At 35.4% G+C, this 27,191-nt stretch overlaps 1 protein-coding gene and 1 pseudogene across 4 annotated transcripts in view; one reads left to right on the top strand and one right to left on the bottom strand.

The window, feature by feature from the left end:
- Positions 1–2,148: 2,148 nt before the first annotated feature.
- Positions 2,149–27,191, bottom strand: part of MTHFS (methenyltetrahydrofolate synthetase) — a 108,546-nt gene continuing 83,503 nt past the window's right edge. For 2 of the 4 annotated variants that reach the window (XM_074234023.1, XM_074234025.1), the window contains exon 3: positions 2,150–3,686. In XM_074234023.1, coding sequence (XP_074090124.1) covers positions 3,463–3,686 — 224 coding nt within the window. In that variant the 3' untranslated portion in view covers positions 2,150–3,462. Of the gene's footprint in view, positions 3,687–27,191 lie in introns of all 4 variants that reach the window. The other 2 variants (XM_074234022.1, XM_074234024.1) reach the window with 2 other exon arrangements.
- On the top strand, positions 11,206–11,326 carry LOC141523213 (U6atac minor spliceosomal RNA; annotated as a pseudogene).

Genomic DNA, 27,191 nt, shown 5'->3' with positions numbered 1-27,191 from the left:
AAGTAAACCCAAGAGTTTTCTCATTATTTTCTCATCTATTATTTCATTTGAGTCTCCTAACAATCCCAAGAAATAGATAGGATGGATGCTAATATTGCCACATTGCTTATTTTGGTAAGCATCTGCCAACTACATTTTAAGCTGATTCAGGTCACACCTCCAGCCAGCAAGTTTGATACCTATGGTATAGTGGATAGACTGCTTCAGAAACAGAAAAATTTGAATTCATATCTTGCCTCAGCCTTTTATTGGCTATCAATAGGTTTGGATCATAAACCTTAAAACATAAAATAAATGCTAGGTATCATTATTGTTATCAAATGCTTTGCTAAAATATATATAATCTATTGACAACCTTCCCTGTCAATTTCTAAATTCTGTCCAAAAAAAAGAAAATAAAACTAGTCTGTTATGACCTGTTCTTGATGATATCATGCTAGCTTCTTAATAATTACCATTTCCTTTTCTAGTTGTACATTAACTATAACTGTAATGATTCATTCCGTAAGTTCTACCAGAGTTTAGATTTAGACCCCAAACTTCTGACTCCAGTTCATTGAAAGTCTAAGTCCATTGATATTTGCACCACAAAGATGAGCCCCAATTCATCTATGCAAATAAAAAGATAAATACTCAAAGAGGTTTAATTAGTAACACCTATTACATTAAAGAAAGCAACTATTAAATGGATTATAATAGAAGAAAAACTATGCGCATCTACAACATTTGGGGGGGTTGGTTTATATAAAGAAAAACACTGATAAATTATACTGACTTTTCAAAATTAAGGTTACCGAATTATTTCCCAATAAAAAATTGTTAAGGTATAAGAAGAGGAAGTTCTCAAATCCAAGTTATCAACAGCCATGTAAAAAAAAAATTCTCCAAACAATACAAATTAAAATGACCATAAGATTCTAATTCAAACATATTAGATTGGCAAGACCAAAAATAAAAAATAACAATTGTTGGAGGGACTGGGAAAGGCATACTAATGCTCTGTTGGTAAACCTGTGAATTGATCCAGCTATTTTAAATGATTTCTTTTTATTTCAGGCAATAGGGTTAAGTGACTTGCCCAAGATCACACAACTAGGCAATTATTAAGTATGTGAGGGAAAATTTGAACTCAGGTCCTCCTGACTCCTGGGCAGCTGCTCTACCCATTGCACCACATAGCTGCTTTAGGTCCAGCTGTTTTAGAAAGCAACTTGGAACTCTACTTCAAAAAAGTCACCAAATTGTACGTTCCTTTTATCTAGTAATTCCCTTTCTAGACATATAAAGTTCAAAGAGATCAAAGATAGAAATATCTCATATTTACAAAAAATATTTATAGCAGCACTTTTTGTTGTATGGGAAATTAAGGGGATAGCCATCAACTAGGGAATGAATGAATAAATTATGGTGTATAAATTTAATGAAATAAGATCATAGGGAAAAAATTAAGAATTGATTCATAGAAACCTGAAAATATATTAATTGATGCAGACTGAAGTAAGTATAAGTATGAAAACAATTATTCAATAACATTTTTTTAAAAAATCAAATCTAAAAGATTTAAGAATTCAATTTATACAATGACTAATCACTATACCAGAATATCAATGCATCGCATTACTCACTATGTGAGGGGGTCAAAGGGCAGACAACAATACATATTTTCCAATATAACAAAGATCAGTCAGTCAGTCAATAAACATTTATTAAGTATCTACCTTGTAGGGGAGGCTAGGTGGTGAAGTGGATAGAGCACCGGTCCTGGAGTCAGGGGTACTTGAGTTCAAATTCAGCCTCAGACACTTAATAATTACCTAGCTGTGTGGCCTTGGGCAAGTCACTTAACCCCATTGCCTTGCAAAAACTAAAAAAAAAAAAAAAAGAAAGAAAGAAAGAAAAAATATCTACCATATGCCATTCACTGTGTTAAGTGCTGGAGTATGGATTTTTTTTTGTTTCATTATTATGAGGAATAAAAGAAATGGTTGTTTTGTTTTGTTTTTAATTTGAGAGAATATAGGAAAAACTAGTGATATAGACGATAAAAAGAAAATGAAGAAAAAATGATCACTGCATCATTAAATATACAAAAGAGAAGAGAAAGAATTTCAGATGGAGACAGACACACCAACATAGCTTTGAAATGAACACATTTGATTTATTATATTCTTTTTTAATGTAATCTATACATAATAGATCCATGGTTTCATATTTTTAAAAAACCCTCCATTCATATGCCAAAAGAACACCCAAGATTAAGGCAACAATGAAAAATCCAGATTCAATTTATAACAAAAAATTATCTGACAATGTTTTAATTATTAAAAAAGCATTAGTATTGAAACTTTATAATTATAGTTTATTTAATAAGAATGTTTGTAGAGTCTAAATAATTAAAAAAATATCAAATAATGTTGAGTGTTATACCAACATAATATTTATCCTTATGGAAGTTCTCCTCCCCCATACCTTGTTCATAGTATTGTTACTTCTACCTTCTTTTCCTCATCCTTTTTAGCTTACTTTTCTTTCTTTGTAGCAAGTCTGTGTTCTTTCTGCATAAAGTCTCAAATCACATATAATCCTCTAAGTCAAAATGAACAAATTATTCAAATAATGCCACTTTTAAGAATTAGTACAACTGAAAAAGATATTGTTCCCCAGGTGAAATATCATCAGCCAACTTTCAAATATAAGGCAAATTTTATTTCCAAGTCAAAAAATACAAATAAATGGAACTAAGTTTATAATTCATATAACACCAGAATTTGGCATTAGAATCTACAGACACTAAAAGGTAGCATAGCTTTTGTATAATGAGGTGATTAGGGAATAATCATGGTGAATTACAGTATTAAAACATAAAACCAAAGAGCAATTTCTGTTGCATCCTTCATCACTTTCAGCACACAAAAGTTCTGAAGTGTTTAACCCAAAATTTCAGGTTGGGTGAATAAAAAAAGGATTAATAAAATCATGCTGAATTCTATTTGCTCTCTCTAAAGTCTGAACCAGAAACAAACATCAGCAAAGCAATTATATTTATCAAATCTTCCTGTGTCCTGGGAATTAAAGCAGAGCCTTTAAAGGACAAGTTAGAATATAATACAATCCTTGTTTTAATGAGTTTAAATTCTCTTCAAGTTGGACCACAGAATCTCATTCATAATTTATATTTCAAAGGATATATAAAATTGTCATTTTAACACCAGGAAATTATGAAGGAAAATAACTAAATGAAATGTTCACTTTAAAATAATATTCTATTATTTACATTGCTAAAGATTTTCAACTAATATTTCATATTAAATTCTTTCTAATTATACCAAAGTCAATCCAGTTCTAAATAATAGAAGGGTAGAGTTGAAAATTATTTTTGGAGAAGGGAAAAGAAATGTATTTGACTTCAGTCAAGTATAAAATCCAGAGCAATGCACAGGTTGTCACTGAGAGCCACAAAGTTTATTTGTCTTCATAGAGCACTTCATCTATTTTCATATCGTTTTCTCCGACTGGCACCACATCACAGATCTGTTCTTTGAAAGCCAAAGCAATTGTATAAGGCTTTCTTTCTTGGTGTTCCAAGCACTGCTTCAGGTAGGTGTCATAGTAACCCTTCCCTCTTCCCAGGCGGTTGCCCTGTTTGTCAAATCCAAGACCTGGCATGAAGATGAGGTCCAGACCCCCTATTTAAAAAGAAAAGAAACAAATGTAAAAGAGTTAGCAGATGAAAAAATAATGAATGTTATTAATAATGCCATGTTATTAAAGGAAAAATATGTACAGTTCCATTGGAATACTGAATGTTTACAAGAAATTCTACATAATGCTTATCTTAAACCTAAAAGGTTGGTTCTTTGCCTTTCTTCTTTCAATTCAAACAATTTGTCTGTTAAGAACCTGCTGTGTACAAAGATACAAAGACAAATCCCACTAGACACAAACTGATGGGAGGTGTGTGCATAATATCTACACAGAAAAATATGTAGTTGGTAAAAAGCGGAGCACAAACAACTGGGGGGGAAAGGGAGGTCATGGATGAAGTGAGCCTAGGGAAAAAAAGTGAGAGGAAAAAAATGAGGAAGGTGGGGATTCCATGAGTGAGGGACATACATGAGAATGGAAAGAGGCTGGAGGTAGATAACAGGGTTTGGGGCTCAGCTAGTAAACTACTTGAGCTAGAACATAGCTCAAAAGGAATAATATAAAATAAGATTAGAATGATGGTTTGAGTGGAATTGGAGAAGGCCTTAAATTCTAAACAGAATCATTTGCATTTTCTTCTAGAGATAAAAAGGAGCACTGAAGGTCTTTGAACAGAAGAGTCACATGGTTAGATGTATGCCTGAGAAAGATTGCTTTTGGCAGCCCTGTGAAGGATGGATTAGAAAGTGGAGAGACAAGAAGCAGGAAGACTATTATATTAGTCCAGGCAAGAAGTGATGAGAGCCTCAACTAAGGAAGCAGCCACCTTGTCGGGGGGGGGGGGGGGGAGAAAATGGATGCAAAAGACGTTGTAGTTATAATGGACAAATATAGGCAACTGATTAGATGTGGAATGAGAGAGACAGAAGACTTGAAGAACCTATAAATCAGGATGAAATGGAGAATAGTGACTGCACCATCAAAAAAAAATAAGAAAGTTAAAAAATGGAGCATGTTTGGAAGGAAAGACATATCTTTTGCATCTCAAACCAAATATGTGGAAAATAACTCATCTCTGAAGTCAAAGTATCTGGGTTCAAATCCTACCTCTGACAATTACGATCTGCATGATATTAGACATATAACTTAGACTCCCTAAGTCTCTATTTACCAAACTATAAAATGGGGGAGTAGATCAGAGGACATGAAGGTCTCTTTCAAATCCTTATCTATTATCCTGTGATCTTTCTCTGTAAATCTATTTCTCTTCACAACTTTTTTCAGTTTTTATTGAAAGTACCACCACCTTTCCAATTATACAGGTTTAAAACTTTGATGTCACCTTTGACTGCCCATTCTCCCTAATCCTTTTACTAAAATAGAGGAGCTGTCAGACTGGTATGAGGAAAAGAAAAGATAACAATATCACAGATACCAAGATGGTTGAAAATATCCAGGAACAGAGAGATGTTCAGCAGTGTCAAAGCTTTGGTAAGGTCATAAGGACCAAGAGAAGGTCATGAAATTTGGAAAGAGGAAGAATAATCTGACTTGGCCAAGTGTGAACCTCAATCAATTTTTTTTTCAGAATTACAAACACCTTCCTGATTAAATAGTATTTATAATTATTACAACTTCTAAAAAACATTAATCTAAACTATGATCCTCTTGAGTTTTCAAATTATTTATAGCTGTGAATTTATCTGGCAAATACCTAGAATTAACTTTCCTTCCTAATATAATTTTGGTACCTTAAACAGATTCAACTTATTTCCTCTGAATAAAATCATTATCTTCTATTCATTCACTCCAAATTTCAATCATAGGATTATAATCCTAAAGTTAAAATGTACCTGAGAAGTTATTTCAACTTCACACCCTTATAATTCTCCATTTTGCAGATAAGGAAAATGAGACCCAATGAAGTTAAGTGATTTGCCCATGGTCAAGAAGATAGTGTCAAAAGCAAAATATGAACTTGGATCATACATTTGTTCAAAATACGATCAGGACCCAAGTCCTCTGATTCTAGAACCAGTGTTTGTTCCACTAAATCAAAATGCCCCATGGATGACTTAGCCTGCTACTGGCCCACTCTCCTGCCCATGAAGCCTTTTCTAGGGAGTCACAGGTACTATCACTGCTACTATTACAACCACTAATAATAACAACTTTCATTTAAAATATAACTCTTGGGGTGGCTAGGTGGCACAGTGGATAGAGCACCAGCCTTGGAGTCAGGAGTACCTGAGTTCAAATCCGGCCTCAGACACTTAATAATTACCTAGCTGTGTGGCCTTGGGCAAGTCATTTAACCCTGTTTGCCTTGCAAAAACCTAAATAAATAAATGAATGAATGAATTAATAAAATATAACTCCTTACATATATTATCAAGGATTTAAAAAAGGTTTTGTCCATTCATCAGAATCACCAGAACTGTAATTTTAGACTTTCCTGAAGTAAATGAGACCAAGCCAAAATGTAGTATTCAAAGCACTTCTTCTAAGAGGGTTCCCTGTAGACAAAAAGATCTCTTTTAGCCAAAATATGCTATACCATACCAAAACATTCCATTTTTATAAACATCTCCACAGGCCTTTATTCCAATAAAGCCTCTAAATCACTCCCCCAGACCTGTCCCAAGAAAAGGAAAATTATCTTATAAACTATATAATTCATTCATAAATTAGTCATACAACAGGCATTTATTAAGGTTCACTAAGTACAAGTGACTGTGCAAATCACTGGGGAAGCAAAAAAGAAAAGACAATTTCTGCCTTCAAGGAAAGCAACTTGATAGGGAGACAACATGCAAAGACTAGATGGGAGGTAATTTTGGAATAAATACATTAGAAGATTTAGACTTGGCCCAGGACTCTTGAAAGAGGGTGGATTTAAGCTGAATCTTGAAGAAAACCAGAGAAACTAAGAAATGAAAGTAAGGTGGAAGAACATTGAAGGAAAGGGAGACAGCTCTTGCAAAGGTACAGAGAGAGGAGATGGAGGCAGCTATCTCAGGAACAGATGTACTTTAGGACGCAAGAGAGGGGGATAGGTATAGGAAGACTGGAAGCTGGTGATGTATGACTGTAGATTAGGACAAAGATTAGGACTAGATATAAAGATCTGAGAATAATCTTTATAGCAATAATTGAACCCATGGAAGCCAATGGAATCAATAAGTGGAAGAGTAGAGAAAGAGAAACAAGGGCCCATGACAGAGACTTGAGACAGTAATCTAAGAGATAACCTGGAAGGATGGCCAACAAAGAAGACTGCTCTTCCCCCTTCTTACTATTTTGCTTTACTTCTTTTCCTTCTCATCCCTTTTTCTTTCCTTTTCCTGCTCTACACACAACTCAGTTGGCACCTATCAGAGTTAACTTTTATAGTAATTGCCAGTCAATGAGAGTAACCCTTTTTTTCCTTGTTCAATGAATCAATCAATTAAGTTACATTATTTGTAATCTTTGTATCTTTGCCTTATTCTTAATCATTTTCATCATTTCCTGCCCCTTGCTTTACTTTGGATTTGTGGCTGTTCTGAATGGTTGAAAGTGCCACACTACTGGATAAATAGCTGTTTTTCTATCTATATACCTTTACAAATACCAAATACAATGGTTATCAAATATTGACATATCACTACTTATAAAACTGGAAACACCTTATTCAACAGAGATAAACTTTGCCAAGAGAACATAGCATGGTTTAACTTATTTTACTGCCCCCATGAAATCTCCAGAGAGGAGAGTAAGTTTGGCAAAAAAAAAATAGATGAATGAATGAATATTAATTTGTGCAAGGAGGTACATTTTTTGCTTATTTAGAAAGTTATTATGAAGTGAGGACAATTAATGGATAGGCTAGTCAGACCTAGAAAGCACAAGGGAACACAGTTTTCAAGCTCAAAATTCAGAGAAATGGGGGGGGGGAAGAAGGGAGAAGAGAGACAAGGCACAGAAAAGAGAAAGGAGAGGTTCAAAACTAAAGAAATAAAATAAAATAGTAGTCAGAGTGGTAAGCAAATTTCTTAATGGAACTGTACTACTCTATAACTGATAATAATACTGATTCCCATCAAAAAAGTTATTTTGTTTTGCAAAAGGTTTGGCCATGAGACAAGATGTGGCACTAGATATCTAAAACATGTAAAACAAGGAATCTGGGTTCTTTATCAGACTATCTGGGTCAGCACAATGGTGCACCTGAGTGGGGAGGCTCAAACTCCAGCTCAGGTTTGCCCTTTCTTATTGTAAAAGAACCAGAGCAGGAGCTAGGTGGCACAGTGGATAGAGCACTGCCCTGGAGTCAGGAGGACCTGAATTCAAATCCGACCTCTAACATTTAATAATTACCTTGACCTTGGGCAAGTACTTAACCCCATTACCTTGCAAATTCCCCCCCCTCACAAAAAAAAAAACAAGATTATGGGCATGCCCATGGACTTCTAAGTCCATATTTCTTCAGTTACAAAATGAGGTTCTCTCACTAGATGTTATTAAAATAGAGCCTTATAAAGTGCTATGCAGCTACTATGATTGTAATTTAAATTCAATTTCTATACTTCTGAGGTGATTCTTTCACATCAGAAGCATTCCAAGACAATTGTGGTAGAAGAGAAAGAAGCAGTCTTGAAGTCAGAAGACCTGAGCTGATCCAGCTCTAGCCCTTGTCATTTATCACCTCTGTTTCAGTTTCCTAACCTTAAAAAAATATGGGGATAATGGAATTTATGCTACCTGCTTCACAGAATTGTTACAGGGAAAGCATCCAGGACACAGAAGCTTTCTTTGTCCCAATATTCAGCAGAGAGCTTTGCATAGAACATGAGCTCTGAATTGAACTTAAAACACTTGATAAAACTTAAGATTTGGGGGTAATTGTGGATTGGTGTTATTATTTTGGCCAAACTTAAAGGTGGTCCACCAAAATAACTTCTCACTCAGCACCCATCCAAAAGCAATCAGCCAAAAAGGATTTATTAAATGCTACTCTTCACTCAGCTCTGGAAATACAGAAACAATAAATGAAACAATCCCTATCCATAAAGAGCTTATATTCTAACAAGAGAGACAGTAACAACATATATGAGCATACATAGAACAAATGTGAAGAGAATAAATGCAAGTAAATATAATCTAATTATGTATAAATTGATTGTAGAAGGGAAGCACTAGCAGTTCTACTAGTGTGCTAGAATTGCATCTTAATTAACTCATGCGAAAATGTTTCAAAAATCACAATATTTTGGAAAAGTTCATCCACTTTTTTGTTTGTCTCAAGCACAGTAGGACTGATACTGCCTTCCTTTTAAACTTCCTTCTGGTAAGTTCTTATTATTATGACCACAGTATGACTTGGCACTTGTTTTCCTATCTTCTATCCACAGAAGGATTTTGGTGCTGTACTTGGAAGAACTGAGTAGGTGGAATAGAGAACCTAATTTCTTCAGTGCAGTATATGTCTCAGGCTGCCTAGACCAAGAAAGGGATAAAAAGCAAGAGTGAAGGGCTGCCAATTCTAATTACTTTGTCTTCTGATTGTTTCTTAAAAATGAAAAAAAAATTACCAAATGAGTTTGATCAATATGGTCACCTATTCATTAGAATTATCACTGATTAACATCCAAAGGGAATGGGGAGGGAAAGGGACTACCTACTTTCAACAATGGAGACTACTCTGGTAAAATTCAAGTTTGAAGAAAGGACAGGAAGTTGGAATGAAGAATGGGTTTCAAGATGATTCATAAATATATTACTATTCATTTAGTTTTTCCTCCATTTTTGTTGGGGGAAAGAAAAAAAAGGAGGGAAGAAAAGATCAGAAAGGAAATACCAGGTATATGAAAGCTTCTAGCCTCAGAAGGGGAAAAAAGGATTAGCATCTACACCTTCACAACTCCCAACAACTTCTTGCCTATTACATTATTTCTCAGACCCTTTTAAAGGTTAAAAATGATTGATTTTCCTAATCTTTTATGTTAACACTGGGAAAGATGAAGAATAAAAGTGCTTTATTATAAGACTAAAATGTTACACTCTCCAAGCCTCCAAGAGGCTATCAGTTTGGCTGAATTTCTATAGGAGTTGATTAATTCCCCTTCCCATTTGGGGAAGTAAGGGGCAATATTTCCTGATTTTTCTAGCTCTTCCCTTATGGGGGCAGGGAAATAAGCAGATGTTAAGGATAAGCATATTTTTTATTTCCTTCTGCTATATCCAATATATTCAACAGAAAGGCCCCCTCTGGGCAATATAGGGAGGTACTCACCCTTCCAGGGAGATCAGAAAAGATTTCTGATCTTCAATGTACTTTTTCTGCTAAACAATCATAATGTTCTTAAATATTCATTATTGTCTAATTCTGGTTTCAATTTGCACCTTTTAGTACCATAGGAAGCAAGTAAAATATAAATGGAAATTAACTTGTTCCATCTCATGGTCATACCAATGCTTGGTCAGCAGGCTGCCACAACAGGATTTTTCAGAAGATTTTCCAAAAGTACTATCCTGTTCAATCAATGAAGCATATCGAATGTTTTTATCTTACTTTTAAAAATAAAAATAATGGTCAGTAGTGATTTTAAAAATTAACTTTTATCCTAAAATTTCGAGAGTATACTCTTTAGAATGCCATTCCTCACTTTTGTAATTTTGGACCTGATTTTTTTTAGTTCATTTTTATAGTCTTTGACCATAGAACAAATATGCAGTAATTAATCTACAGATCTTTTCTTACTTAACAATACTATGATATACCAGCTAGAAGAAGATGTGATATAGAGTTCCACCTGTGATACATATAGGTAGTATACCCTAGGAAAGTCGTTTAACTTCTCCATGTACTAGGGAGACAATGGCTTATCAGCATTCACTGATAAGCTCACCAGGAGGTTCCTACATGGATAAAATCAAGGGTTCAGATGATTTTACAAAGACTTAAGCTTCAACTCAAAATGGAAGACATTTTGAAATGTTCACTGAGACGTGCTAAGGTACCAAGCAGATAGATAGATACACATATGCATATATAAATATGTATATGTACATATTTTTAATCTCTTTTATATAGTAATGATGAATAAGATGATGTTCTTTTCAAGAGAGAGACTGTAGACAAAGTACTTATGTTCCATGAGAGTGAGGTTAGCTGTCCTATTAACAATGTGCACAAATGCAAACCCACACACCTGTGAGAGAAGTTTAGGCAAAGCACCCATAGAATGTACAACTCACAGCTGGTCACATTTGTTGCTTGGACTACCATTTCTTGATATACAGGTATCCACCCTAATCTGGGTTAGTCGACCTTGATTTTCCCCACCCAAGCTGGTCCATGCCCCTTCATTCCCTTCTCCTCTTCCTGGAGGCTCAGGATCATCCTGTCTAGCAATATCATTCTAGTTCCCATATTAACTATGGTTTCAATAAAGTGGATTGGGATCTGTCTCTTCTGACTATCCCTCCTTATGCTGCTTTCTACTTATTTTGACCACATTCACTCATGTTGGAGGAATTTCTACCATTTAGTAAACACTACATACTAAGCACAGTTAAGTATTGTTTGAAAGGAGAAAATATAAGTATTTCCCTTAATAAAGATGAAAAGGGTCATAGGTTATAATAAATATAACTGTAGCATTACCACCTACTCTGAGGCATCTAAACATGTTTTTGAAAAGGTGACACAGCATAGTAGATAGTCAGATGCAAGGCAAATACAACCTTATCTCAAGTCCCTCTACTTCATGCTGACTGTGACCCTGTCCCATATCACTAATCCCTCAACTCTAGGTAACTCTCTAAGACTAAGTTGTGGAGAAAAGTGGGGCCTGGCATTGGTAGCAGGAATTCCCTAATCCAATGAAATTAAAAGTTCAGTTATAAAAAGAACATAGACCCTGCCTTCAAAGAATTTACATGGGCAGGGGACAATGTGCCCATTATGCAGGTATGCACAAGCTACATAAAATGCAGATACCAGGTAATGTTGAATGAGATGGGTGCCAGTAGGAAAGTAGAGTCCTAAAAAAAACAACAGTCACAGGGGAAATGTGATTTTCTCAATGCATGATACTTTTAAAGGACCATGGGGGTCAATTGCAATCCCCTTTCTGCCTATAATGTGAGAAAATAAGGTATTTTAGTGTTTTATGTCTTTATTGCTGGGTTTTGTCTTATCTAAAGTCTTCTTCTCCTGACTATTTTGGGAAGAGATGGAAGAAAAAATATCACCTTAAACAATATCTCTACTATTTTCTGCTTTTAAATGGCAACTATAGTTATAAACAAAGGCTTGGGGAAGGGGCATAAAAGAAATAAATCAACTAAATGTATTTTGTCCTCAACAGAGCAAAGAATTCTATCAGACGAGCAGCTAACTTGTTGACATTGGCTGGTATTCAGAATTAATAAAGAATTCAGTAATCTCTTCCACTTCTGAGCATAGAAAGGCAAGAATATAATACACTATTATAAATAAGAACAACAATAATAATAGCTATCATTTATGTGGCATTTTGGAGTTGGCACAAAGCTTTACATTATCTTATTTGTTCCTTACAAAAACCCTGTGAGGTAGGCACAGAGCCACAGACTACTAAATATCTGAGGCAGGATTAGAACTTGAGACTTCCTAACCCCAAGTCTCATGCTCTATCTACTGATCCACTTTGAGAACATAGATTTTTTTTTAAAAAATCATACTGTCATCAAATGATATAACCATGTGGGGAACACAAAAAGTAATATATAAACATTAGCTACTAATTCTTATTATCATTAATATTTTAATTATTTATCATCTGAAACCATTTGAAATCTTTGCTGTTAAATTTTATTTACTTGTTTGTTTTCTTCTAAACTCTTATCAGGCAAGGTAGAGAGTGAGTGTGTGTCTGAGGACTCACAGAACCAGGGTCTTCCTAACTCCTCTTCTAGTTCTCTATCCACTGTATTACCTAAACCCTCGTAATAGATTCTGACACTTCAGTAAAGTCATGATCCCATTATTATGGGTCCTTTCTCAGGCCATATGGTTTATGATTTACTGATGCTTTCATATCTTGGCAAGCTTTCCCAAGTTCTTCCCTAAATCCTTCACAAAGGATGTACCCCACCATGCCAGATGTAGTGGCACCTTAAGGTTTGTAAAACACTTTGCACACGTATTATCAGATTTACCACTGCCCCATTCACATGCTCACTAGCTATTTCTCTCATTCTGGCTCCATGACTAGCCCTAGTCCTTTTCAAGTCTCACATGTTCTAGTCTCACCTGTAATGATGTTTTACCTGCTGTGTGTTATGTATTTTATCATTAGTAGTATGCTGGAGTCTACTTTTGCCTTTGGGACCCTGGCAAGAAGAGTCTTCAGAGAAAATGGAGTACTATGACTTGCAATCATCTAGCATCATCAACGTGGTTTTTCTGTTGTAGTTTTGTTGTTGTTGTAGTTGTAGTTGTTTCGATGGATTCTGATGGCAACTTGCAGGACAACACTGAGAAAGGACCGGCAGTTCGAGATCAACTGCCCCCCATTGCAAGGCTGCTTCAGGTCCAGGTCCAAATCACCTCTTATAATCACCAGAGCAAGGTTCAGGGGTTGGTCTCAAAAATAGGGGGCTGTGAGTGATCCTCACTATTGCCTTAAGTAACTTTGCTGTGCTCAAGTCCCCAAGCAGGATCAGTGGACGCAACCTCCTGGCTAGTCATGAGCCTTTGCTGTCTTTGTGTCCAAGCTTCTTTGCAATGATAACCTGTGACAATGCAGAGAAGACATGGCTGCTCTGCTTCGTGCCACATTGGTTATTGTCCTTCACTTAGTAACAGTTCTGAGGGTGTTGGCCTCGTGTCAAGAATCTTGATGTTCTCTATTGACTCTAAGATAAAATACAAACTCCCAGTTTGATATTTTAAGCTCTTCACTTCCTTTCCAGACTTATTTCTCTTTCCTTCTCTTCAAACATTGGCTAATTTACCTATTCCCTGACCCTGAAATTTGCTACATCCTACATGGCAACCTAACCTATTTTTACTACAAGTCACTTCAATGGCCTCCATCACAGGCTCAGGGAGAGCTTCCTCATTGGGCTATATCTCTTGCCCATTTATTTTTCCCTTGCTCCAGATTGAGTAACTTTTCAGCTACTTCATACACAGTTTTAGTACAACAACCATTTTACTATGGCATAAGGATTCTCAGATAATTCTCATAGATAATTTAACAATATGTAGTATAAATGAGGAGCCAAGTTTGGTCCAGCTATAATAGATGTCTTAATTAGTTATGGATAGATGGATGAAGAAATGAATAAATAAAAAGGCATTTATTAAGCTCTTGCTATATGCCAGAGATTATACTCTGGTTTGTGCAAGCATAAGCAAAAGCATGGAAATAAAAATTATTGGGATAAGATTGGGATAATATGAGGTCAGACTTCATTGGATCAGAGGATATATAATGGGATCAATGCTTTCTTTAAGGTCTGCAAAACACTTTCTTTGCAATAATCCTATGAGATGGGTAGTACAAGTATCATTTTTCCTATTTTTGAAGATGGACAGAAAAAAATGAAGCAATTTATCACAGTTTCACACTACTAGCAAGTGAAAGAAATAGGATTAAAACCTAGATTTTCTGGCTTCAAGTCCAGGAAGTTCTTTTGAAACATGAGCCATAAAAAGTCAACAGAAAAATATTGCTAATGCTACTTGTGAAGCAAAAGTAAGTACAAAATAAGATTTTTTTAAGCCAAAAAAAGTCATCCTCAAAACAGGTCATTTCACCAAGTGGTCTCTCAAGCAAATAGCTTTCAGAAATTGACACTGTTGAACCATCAACATTAAGGATCAGTTTTTGTGATAAGCTGAAGAAATGCTACGTCAAAAAGCAACGGGACATCAGAGCTTCCTTCTAAAGCAAAGTAGTTTAGTGCAATTATGACTGAAACATTCTCTTGGTTTTTGCTTTGCCATTTGTCCTATTTTCCTCCAGAAGAATTCACTCAGCAGGCATCTGTCTGGTTCTAAGAATGGACTATTCACACAAAGAAAGTGTCATCCATGAAAACTGCTAGTTCAGTTTGGTGAAAAAACCTATATCCCTTTTCCAAATCATGAAAATGATAAAAGAATCAGAGGAAAATATAGTGGTCTACTTAAGCTCGGGACTTAGAATCAGAGATCTTTAGTACATAAATGGGATCTTGGAAATCATTTAGTCCAGTCTCATCTCTGCCCTATCCCTCCCATTTGATAGATAAAGAATCTAAGGCACAAAGAAGTGAAGGAATTAACCCAAAGTTGTTCAGAAGAAAGATCTGAACCCAGATCCTCTCAATTTCAAATCCAAAAGGTTTTGCTAAATTCTCCACCTACTCCTTAAACATATGTTCCAGTCAAAATGTTAATGGTTCAGTGAAATAGAAAACAGCACCTAGGATAATACTGTGCACAAACAATGATGTACAAATTAACTAGGACAAATTAAAGTAATTAAATGTGCTGACATAAAATGCACTTTACAATTTATTATGTCCTGTGAAAAGTTTATAATGTGATGTTATTTTGCCATAATTATTTGTTTTACATGATTTATAATTGCACTCACAAGATTTTGATATATACTTTTTAATTCATTATAATTAAACTATATTTTTATCACTCTGGGTATTAAGCATAATTTTGACAGTCGGTTTTTCTAGGCCTAGTCTTGATTTCAATAGCATTTAAATAATACAAGTTCCAGGTTCTTGAAGAATGTTTATTTCCATTTCCTGGATAAATTTCTTGAACTTTCACAGCATCTAGCATAATTAATTCCTGATTCACAGCAAGAGCTATATAAATTATTATTTATTATATACATAATTTCATACTATTATATTTTATATGTATATATAATATATGTTTATGTCATTATTATTATTATTATTATTATTATAGTGCAAGTCTGTGATTCCATTTCCACCTCCATTTAAGCAAGTCTGCTTCTCAGTATTCAGTATATTTATCAAACTTCATTATGCCTTCAATGGGAATAAAATATCCAAGCCTACTAAAAGGGAGAAAAATATTTTAGAGGTTTTACAGTCTAATAAAGATGTTCAAGCTTTACAGGCTCATCTGGATTCCTTAAAATGTTTTTTAACAAAACCTTGAATGGAAAAGTGTTTCATTTCAGTAAAAATTACCCTGTTCCGGTCACAAGTACTCCAGTCTTTGTATTATCTTGTCCATGAGAAGGAATGTTTCTTCATAACAACAATTTGCAGCTGTTTTGTGGTATTGTTTTGCTTTACTGGTCTTCTAACTGTTCTTCCAATTCCAAGAAGCTTATGACTCACAATAGATGAATAAATAATAAGATGTCTCCTCTCCTCTCCTCCCCTCCTCCCCTCCCCTCCCTTCCCCTCCCCTCCCCTCCTCTCTTCTCTCTCTCTCTCTTTCCTTTCTTTCTTCCCATTTGATGAGGCAATGGGGTTAAGAGACTTGCCCAAGGTCACACAACTAGTAAATATCAAGTGTCTGAGGCTAGATTTGAACTCAGGTCTTCCTGACTCCAGAGTCGGTGCTCTATCCATTTTGCTTGTTTTCTAAGGATAAGTTAGGCTTTTCTGCAGCTTTATTTTATCAACTTTTAATATTGATTTTCATTTTCCTTTGTGCTTCAGCACAATTTATCCTACATTATTGTGGGCTTAAATAATTCTAGAAATGCTTGACTCTCCCAAACCAATGGCTTCTATAATGTCTAATTTTCACCTATGTATGCTCTAAGAATTACAATTTTTCACATTTTCTTCGAGTAATATCTTTTCTTAAAAATCACAGATAAAAGTATAATATAAGATCCACTAGACACATGTGTTTGGCACAAAATCTAGCACTTCTCTGATGAAGAACTAACTGAAGGATGGGAGAACAGTTCAATCTGGTCCAAATGGTCAAGGTCAGATGTTCTAAGTCAGACTGGTATTGATATTAACACTCATGAATTTATTATAAAATAAAACCCTATCAAAATAATTCTTGTCCCAAGTACATCGCAAATCACTTCAGTAAGTATATAATAAATATCTGTTTAATTGACTAGGAATTAGGTTAAAGTGGGGCCTAATATAATTCATTTGTAACTGAACAGATTTCATTTTTTCAGAAAGTTGTTTTGCTTATTTGTTTGGAGTTTTTTTTTTAACAAACAAATGGAAAGAGCAAGTTCTGACCTTCTAGGACTCATGTTCTTCAACTTTAAAATGAGAATGTTAGACTAGATCACCACTACTATTGCCAACCTCCAATCCATTTTTTCTCTAAATTTATAGTCCTATGATTATTTCACCTATTAGTATATTATAAAAATAACTCCATTTGAGTTGTAGTAAGAAAACCTGAGTTCTGATTCTAAGTCTATTACCACCTTAGATGGGTGACCTGCACCATGATTCAACTTTATGGGCCTATATAAAATGAACAGGTTAGAATAGATGAATGAATGAAGTATTTTATTAAATACCATGTACATGATATTGCATATAGCAATGGAGATACAATAATAATTGAGAAAGTCCTTCCTTTCATGGAGCTCACATTCTCATTGGGGAAACAATCCAGAACAGAAAGTTCAGCTGAGGGTGGATGGAGAAGCTTAAAAGTCCTAAGGACATAGTAACAGGACCAACAGCAATGTCCAAGGATCTTTAGACTTCATCAGGAAGTCAGATGAAAGTGTAAGGGATCCACTGAGTTTAAAAGGTAGAGCAGATGATAAGATCAGATGGCTCTTCATCTTCCTGAAAGGAACAGAGTTGGTGATTCCCATCTCATCCAAGCCAACTGAACAGTCAAGCAAGTTGGATGGATTCTGAGTGACCCTACTTGAGGAAGCCCCAAGAGAAAAAAAATGGGGCAAAGCATATTACCAGATAGTAGGGTCATGATTTTTAAAGTTCCTTCCAGATTTAGCATTTTATGGTCCTAAAAATCACACAATATTCTTCAATTTTAATAGTATTTTGTACAGAGGAACTCTATTAGTATTTAAAGATTCTCTTTTCTTAAAAAATAAAATAAAAATACTCTTCTACTATACTCAACTTTCTCTTAAAATCCATGACAAAAAAGCATTGTTGATAATCAGGTCACTCAAGTATGTACAACACCTGATAATTCTAAATTCCTAAACTTATATCTTCCTTATTTTATATTTTATCCACATTAACCCTTCCTTTCTAGCCAATCTCATTCCAGATTCATCTAAAATTTAACTTTTAAGTTTCTTAGTTTACCTTTGCCATGGCATAAGTTACTTCCCCCAATAAAAAAGGTCAAGAGAAAAGATTTATCAAAAAGAACTGGGTAGAGGGAGCAGCTAGGTAGCACAGTAGATAGAGCACTGACCCTGGAGTCAGGAGGACCTGAGTTCAAATTCGGCCTCAGACACTTAATAATTACCTAGCTGTGTGATCTTGGGCAAGTCCCCCCATTGCCTTACAAAAAACAAAAACAAAAACAAAAAAAAAAGAGCTGGTTAGAACACAGAGGAACTACATGATATGCATTCTGTTGACTACAGGGAGGTCAAGGTTTGAGGTTTTTGGTTTTGTTTAGTTTTTTGTTTTTGTTTTTGCTTTTTTTAATGAAAAGATTACATCTGAAGCCTGGCAAGATTAAGATATAACTATCCAAAATAAGTGAGGAAACACTGATAGACAAAAGAAAAACAGAAGTGGGTTTGTTAGCATTTAGTTAGAATGTCAATATATCCATTCTATGAAGGTGGGTTTAATAATGAAGTATCACATCTGAAATGTTCCCAACCCAGTACTGCTTGAACCTATGTTTCTATTAATAAAGTCTTGAAATTTGGAAAATAAGGTGATTGGAAAAACAAAAAAATACAGCATACCTCTCACCTTTATGCAGAGAGATGGGCCAGGAAGGGCTGCACAATCTAACAGATACAGTCACTATGAGTTTTATTTTGCTTAATTGTTTTTCTTCATTATGAGGGAAAATGGGTTCAATGTTTGGTGGAGGAAGAAGGGCAGCCACAAGGGAAAAAGAAAAGCACTATATCTGGAAATGACTATCATAAAAATAAAAGAAGAAAAGAAAAAGACAATCTTTCCAAGGCCCCTTCCAGAACTAAAATTCTAATTTTAAAGAATTTTAAGAATTACTCATAATAATGAAAAGGCTTGCATGAAACAATAAAGAGTGAAAGGAACAGAACCAAGAGAACATTGTACACAATAACAGCAAAACTGTTCTAAAAACAACTTAGAACAATTAAGTCATTTTGAATATTATAGGTACTCAAATCAACTACAAAGGACTATGAAGAAAGATGCTATCCATATTTGGAGAAATAACTGTTAAATAGATTGAATGGGGAGGGAGGAAGAAAGAAATAAAAACAACAGCAGAAAACACAAAAACTTATAAGGAAGTATATATATAGTGTGTGGAAATTCATGATTTTTGTATTGAATTCTTCTTAAGTTGTCCTATATATCTGGAAATGTTCTAATTTTGTCTTTTTGTCTTTAAATTTAAAATGGGGGCAGCTAGGTGGCGCAGTGGATAGAGTACCAGCCCTGGAGTCAGGAGTACCCCGAGTTCAAATCCGGCCTCAGACACTTAATAATTACCTAGCCATGTGGTCTTGGGCAAGCCACTTTAACCCCATTGCCTTGCAAAAAATAAATAAATAAATGAATAAAAACTGTTTAAGAGTACCTTTTAGGGTGCTGGATATATACAATATATTATCTGTGTATATAGTAATATTATTACATGATATATATTATCCCTTACAATGAAGGTTCTTTATAATTTAAAATTATTAGAAATTTTTATAATACAATTGAGTGGATAGAGTTCTAGTCTTGGAGTAAAGAAAACTTGATTCCAATTTCACCTTTAACACTTGCTACCTGTATAAATTTCAGCAACTCACTCAACTACTATGTGCCTTAGACAAGTCCCTGGGATTATTTACTGACTTTTACATGGGTTGCTATCTTGGTGGCTAATAAGCAACTTGGCAATATCAACTGAACCTTTTTGTCACTGTGTTTACATGTGTGGATGTGTTCAGTCTCATATGCAGATGGGATCAAGAGTTGTAAGGATCATAGGATACTTATTTTTAGACTTGGAAGAGAACTGAGATATATTGGTTCAACCCTTTCTTATTAAAATATGAGGGGGCAGCTAGGTGGCACAGTGGATAGAGCACCAGCCCTGGAGTCAGGAGGACCTGAGTTCAAATCTGACATCAGATACTTAATAATGACCTAGCTGTGTGGCCTTGGACAAGCCACTTAACCCCACTGCCTTACAAAAACTTAAAAAAAAGAGAGATAAACTATCTTGACAACTGATTCCTAAGGTCACACAAAAAGTCGGCATGGCAACTATAGGTCATGTATCTCAAAGAAGTCAGTGATCAAGAAAAAAAGAAGCTGGAAATAACATGGGTGTCCACTGATTGAAGAATGACTGAACACATTGTGGCACAAAATCAAAATCTTATTTCATCACAACAACAAGATTTGATTAATGAAGAAAGAATTAGGTCATAAAACACAAAGTGCAACACTACAATTAAGTGTTTAAAAAGAGGGGGAAATGTTGCCATGAGGGAAAAGTCATGAGCTTTTGTCATCTAACCTATAATCAATCTATTGGGCTACTAGTTATCAACATTTCTTATTTATTACTGGAGAAAACCTTGGGATGGGAGTCTGAGTCCCCAATTTTAGCTTTAGTTTTCTCCTTTATGAAAATGAAAGAACTGAACTAGAAAGTCCTCTAAATTTTCAGCCAGTTCCAGCATTCTATGATTCTCCTACATTGGTATAAAGAGACTGACCACATACCATGTCAACTTCTATTTGGCACATGTGGAAATATTATTAACATAATGTTCTTCATTTAAAACTATTATTTGGATTATATGTCTGAATTATCATTTCTAATATAGATTCAAATTGGTGATCATAAATATACTTTTAAAGGTACATGTCTATGGCACTTAAGTTTTGGATCAGCCTATAATGATTTGGAGAATTCTGCTAGAACATACAAAAAACCCCACTGTTTTAGGTCATGATACAAATTCTAATTTAGGATTTCCAAAGCCTAGTCTGTTGTCTGCCCCCCCCAACATTCCCTCTATCACCTTCATTTTCTGCAGGCCCCTGTGGAATCTGTGACCACAAAAAATAACATAAAATGTTGACTATGCATACAAACCTATTTCAAAATTTCAGTCCAATGGTTCTGAAAAACTCTGATATTCTCCTTTTAGGAAGCAGTTTGTTTACTGACCCACTGAACTTGTAATAAATGAATATAAGGATGATAGAAAAGTTGCTCCCATAGCATTAACCAGCATTCATTTTAGTAGAAAGTCTTTAACTCTTTCAACCTGGCTAAAAAAGTGAAGATTAAAAAGAAGCACAGTAAAAGCCCATGCTGCAGCCTCTCCTTTGTCAATGCTCGCATGAAACTACTGAAACAAACACATATTCACCTCACAGCAGAAAGGAAAAGAGGGAACCAAGCAGTCTTCTCTGCCACCAACACCTAGGTTTCACCCACTAATTCCATGGATGAAGACGCTCGTCTGGAATGCAGATCACCATAAATGAAGGCAAGACTTCATCCAGAGGTCACATTGAGAACCACAGAACTGCCATTCAGGGAAAACTCTGCTTCCAGATCATTCTCCATTCATGTAGCTCATAATCTCTCAGATCAAAAAGTTAGACAAAAAAATGTCAAGCTCATTCTCCCAGTTCTACTTCCATGCCTTCCTTCTGTTTGCTGGCTTCCCTGCCATCACCCTCTAACTCTCCAAGCTCCTCCACCATTTTGCTTTTTCTCCATTCGTGATTCAGATGCCCAACCCTTCTCTTGCCTCTACAGAACTCCCATCTGCCTGGTAACCCTCCTTTAACTCATACCAGTGACTCAATTGTGATAGCTACTATCATTATCACTCCTGGAAAAGCATGCAAGATCCATGTGACCCTTACAGTGGGTGCATCATCTTCCTCGAGGCAATATGATATAAATGACTTGAAGCCCAAAGACCTTAATTCTGGTACTTATAGATTATAGCTTTGATCAAATACTTCACTCCTTTCCCTGGGCCTCAGTTTCCTCAATAACAACAACCACAAAATAATGAGTTTGAGTAATCTAGAAGATCTTTCAAAACTCTAATTAACTGTGGTGAATAAGCAAGTAACTTGCAGCTATGTTCTAATGACAAAGTTAGTTCAGAACTCTAAAACCTGACTATAAGTCACAACAGTGTTTTAAGCTTTGAAAGGTGCATTGTTTATACTATCTCACTTGATCTTTTCCAACAAACCCATGAGGTAGATAAGTACCACAGGGACATCTACTTTTATAGATGTGAAGATAATGAAGGTCCTAGTGGTTAAGTGACTTGCCCATGGCCACAAGGCTGGTCAGGGCCAGAAGCAAAATCTGAATCCATATCTTCTTGACTCTAAATACAATGCTCTTTCCACAAAATATGCATTGATAACTCAAGTGCTAAATTCATGATGCTTCATTTACAAAGTTAATGTTCTTGGCCCACTATTATCAAGGGTGCATTTCTAAATATTCATTCCAGTAGTAGTGATGGAAATATAATATATTAACAGCTTCTTGCCCTTGCATCTAATAACATTTCTTAGAGGCAGCTAAGTAATTGTAGAAAGACCATGAGTCCAAATCCTTATTCAGAAACTTACCAACCATGTGACCAGGAGTAATTCACAATTTCTGAGTTTGTCTCCTCACCTATAGAATGGGTATTAAAATTGTATCTATATCATAGGATTGTTGAAAGAACCAAATAAGGCAGCATTTAATATATATAAAATGTTTTCCACTAAAAAATATGTTTTCCAAACATTCCAAAGTGCTATATAAATTCTGGATATCATCATCATCATCATCATCATTGTCATTATTCACCATTACATCAAAGATGTCATTTTGATGCTGTGGGTATTCCTTTAACAAACACAGACTAAAGGCTCTCTTTCTCTAACCTTCATAGATGGTCTTTTGACTGAAAAATTCACTGGTGGCCAATCTAATCATAATGCTCACCAATTAAGCTAATGCTGCCTTTTGGATGACCAATAAATTCTACTATCAGTCCCTGACTTGAAGCCTTTCCAGCTGGGTGAGACTGGTCAGAGTTAGACACAATGAGGGATCAGAGTAAGACATTGGTGGAGACTTATTGTCATCTTCAATAAATATCCTGCCAGGCTTCAGCCTATACTCCATGGTTATGAACTCAACCAAAGTTCATCATTAAACCTACATCCTTAGCATCATGTTCCATCCAACTTGGCTAGCTAATCAAAACTCAAGTCCATACTTAAGATACATTTTATGTTTTTCTCCAGTTTATGGAGCAATAAATTAGGGAGAAGAAGCCTAATAGTATAGTCATGGCCTATCAGCTACAGCTTTTTATTCTTTTCCAGGGACCTTTTCCACTTTCCCATAGCTCATCTTCCCTGGGTATCTTTTTATCATCTGCTGGCTGGTGAGGCAGCAGCTGGTCTACTGATAACTCTGAGGATACTATGACCTGGCAAAGAGAAGCCCTTCCCCCTTATATTTCCTCTGCCTCCTTAAGACCTGGCTGCCATCCTGAGCTGCCCAGGGCTAAAATTAACCTGACTGATGCTTCCTCACCTGGCAGGTGGCTAGATTATTTTTAGCTTCCAAGAGCTCAGAACAAGGATACACTTGGGTTGGAGTCAGGCCTGACCTCCACCTTTCCACCTGTCGTTACAACCCATACAGTTCTTTCTATGCCCCATTTTCATTTCACCAACATATTCTTTCAACTACCCAATTCTGCTGTTCCTACCTTAATTATATCTTTTTTCTTTTCCCCAACTTTGAATCTTAGGATTGAACAATGGAAACTATCTCCTCAGTGGACCATCTGACTCCAGCATTACCCTTCTCCAATTAATTCTCTCAGCTGTTGCCAAAGGTATCTTCTCCGCTTGTCACTTTGAATATGCCATCTCTTCTCAAAACCTAATTAGTTTCCCAGACTAGTCTCTTCCCCTTCAATCCATCCTATATATCACTAACATATTAATCTCCCTAAAACATTTATTTCATGATTTCATACCCCTGCTTACTAACTTCAAAGGAATAATAACAGTAAAGATTATCATTGTCAGAGTTCATCTTAAGTAGAACCTCTCAATTTCTCCACAAAATCCCTGTGAAAGAGCTAATCCAAGTATTCTTCCATCGCAGGCTCAAATTCGTTAGCCTAGCATTCAAGGCTCTCCAAGATATGGCCAAACTTCCTTTTCTAATCTTATTTTATTCTCTTACAGGACATTTCCACTCTTGATCTGTTCACTATTCCTGAGACTTCTCCTTCAGTTCATAAAATTCAACAAATATTTATAAAATACCTATTATGTACAAAGCATCATGCTAGGGCCTAGGGATATAAAAATTATAAGTGTCATTAGCCCTGATCCCAAGGAGCTTATAAGGGAATTGCAATAGGGCAAGAGAAAAATAGATAGATGCTCCAGAAAATAGATAAAGTGCTCTAAAAAGATTTGAGGAAAGAAAGACCATTTTCAAGGGGTTTGGGGAGATATTAGGAGAGACTTCATAAAGTAGTGGTATATGCACTTATACCTGGAAGGGAAAGGATTTTAATGGCTAGAGAGAGGAAAGAAAACATAATCAAGACATGGAAATGAAAGGATGAAGACAGCTGGCAGTTCAGTCTGGAATATAAAGTACATGAAGTAAAGGATTATTTAAAAAAGTTAAAAATACAAATTATAGCCAGATCATGAAGGACTTAAATAATAGCTAAGGAGCTTGCATTTTAGCTTTCAGACACTAGGCAGTCATAAAAAGTTGAATGGGGGGAAAAGGTCCTCAGACTAATGAATTAAACTAAATCATCACATTAGAATGGGAAACTAAGGGAGGTGACCTCCTCTTAGGAAAAGATTAAGGTATGTGGATGCAATGGAATATCATTGTGCCATAAGAAATGTCAAAATTAATAATTTCAAAGGAAATGGAATGATCTCTCTTAACTGATGGACAGTAAGCAAAGCAAAACTAGGAGAAAAATTTTATATATACAAATATGTACATATACATGTATGTAGGCATGGATGTATGAACTGGGACATTTTAGAGAAAAGCAATTTTACAATATTTTGGATTTCTTGTCAATGAAATGATAAATTGCAAGTTCAGAAGACTGAAGATGAACCATGGCACTCAACTCCCATCAGAGAGGGAATGAACCTAAAATGGAGAAAAAATATAAATTTTAGGAATAGTCAATATAGAAATTTATTTTTTTAGGTATCTCCTCAGTGTTCTAAAATTTTATTTTTTTATTTAAATTTATTTTTATTAAAGACATTATTTGAGTTTTACATTTTCCCCCCAATCTTACTTCCCTCCCCCCTCCCCCCCACAGAATGCACTCTTGTCAGTCTTTACTTTTTTTCCATGTTGTACCTTGATCCAAATTGGGTGTGATGAGAGAGAAAGCATATCCTTAAAGAGAAGTCTAAGAGGTAAGAAGATCAGACAATAAGCAATCTGTTTTTTTTTTTTCTAAATTAAAGGGAATAGTCCTTGTACTTTGTTCAAACTCCACAGCTCCTTAACTGGATACAGATGGCACTCTCCTTTGCAGACAGCCAAAAATTGTTCCCAATTGTTGCACTGATGGAATGAAAAAGTCCTTCAAGCTTGAACATCACTCCCATGTTGCTGTTAGGGTGAACAATGTTTTTCTGGTTCTGCTCATCTCACTCAGCATCAGTTCATGCAAATCCCTCCAGGTTTCCCTGAAATCCCGTCCCTCCTGGTTTCTAATAGAACAATAGTGTTCCATGACATACATATACCACAGTTTGCTAAGCCATTCACCAATTGAATCAGGACATTTACTGGATTTCCAATTCTTTGCCACCACAAACAGGGCTGCTATAAATATTTTTGTACAGGTAATGTTTTTACCCTTTTTCCTCATCTCTTCAGGGTCTAGACCCAGTAGTGGTATTGCTGGGTCAAAGGGTATGTACCTTTTTGTTGCCCTTTGGGCACTTCCAAATAGCTCTCCTGAAGGGTTGGATGATTTCACAGCTCCACCAACAGTGTAATAGTGTCCCAGATTTCCCACAACCCTTCCAACAATGATCATTATCCTTCCTGGTCATACTGACCAATCTGAGAGGTGTGAGGTGGTACCTCAGGGAAGCTTTAATTTGCATTTCTCTAATAATTAATGGTTTAGAGCATTTTTTTCATATGGCTATGGATTACTTTGATCTCCTCATCTGTAAATTGCCTTTGCATATCCTTTGACCATTTGTCAATTGGGGAATGGCTTTTTGTTTTAAAAATATGACTCAGTTCTCTGTATATTTTTACAAATGAGTCCTTTGTCAGAATCATTAGTTGTAAAGATCATTTCCCAATTTACTACATTTCTTTTGATCTTGGTTACATTGGTTTTATCTGTGCAAAAGCTTTTTAATTTAATGTAATCGAAATCATCTAATTGGTTTTTGGTGATGTTCTCCAACTCTTCCTTAGTCATAAACTGTTCCCCTTTCCATAGATCTGACAGGTAGACTAGTCTTTGATCTTCTAATTTGCTTATAGTATTGTTTTTTATGTCTATGTCCTGTAACCATTTGGATCTTATCTTGGTAAAGGGTGTGAGGTGTTGGTCTAATCTAAGTTTCTTCCATACTAACTTCCAATTTTCCCAGCAATTTTTATCAAGGAGGGAGTTTTTATCCCAATGGCCAGACTCTTTGGGTTTATCAAACAGCAGATTACTATAATCATCTCCTGCTTTTACAGCTAGTCTATTCCACTGGTCCACCACTCTATTTCTTAACCAATACCAAACAGTTTTGATGACTGATGCTTTATAATATAATTTTAGATCTGGTAGGGCTAAGCCACCTTCTTTTGCACTTTTTTTTCATTAAGCTCCTGGCAATTCTTGACTTTTTATTTCTCCATATGAATTTACTTACAATTTTTTCTAACTTGTTAAAGTAACTTTTTGGAATTTTGATTGGTAGGGCACTAAACAGATAGTTTAGTTTTGGTAGAATTGTCATTTTTATTATATTAGCTCTACCTATCCATGAGCAGTTGATATTTGCCCAGTTATTTAAATCTGATTTAATTTGTGTGAGAAGTGTTTTATAATTGTTTTCAAAAAGATTCTGAGTCTGTCTTGGCAAATAGACTCCCAAATATTTTATATTGTCTGAGGTTACTTTGAATGGGATTTCTCTTTCTAGCTCTTCCTGCTGTTTCTTGCTAGACATATATAGAAACATTGAGGACTTATGAGGGTTTATTTTATAACCTGCAACTTTGCTAAAATTGCTAATTGTTTCCAGTAGTTTTTTCCATGATTTCTTGGGAATCTCTAGGTAGACCATCATGTCATCTGCAA

Source organism: Macrotis lagotis, chromosome 4, assembly GCF_037893015.1.
Source record: "Macrotis lagotis isolate mMagLag1 chromosome 4, bilby.v1.9.chrom.fasta, whole genome shotgun sequence".
Classification (NCBI taxonomy): Eukaryota; Metazoa; Chordata; class Mammalia; order Peramelemorphia; family Peramelidae; genus Macrotis; species Macrotis lagotis.
Note: the sequence above shows the minus strand (reverse complement) of the source record. Positions and strands in the feature narration are given on the sequence as shown.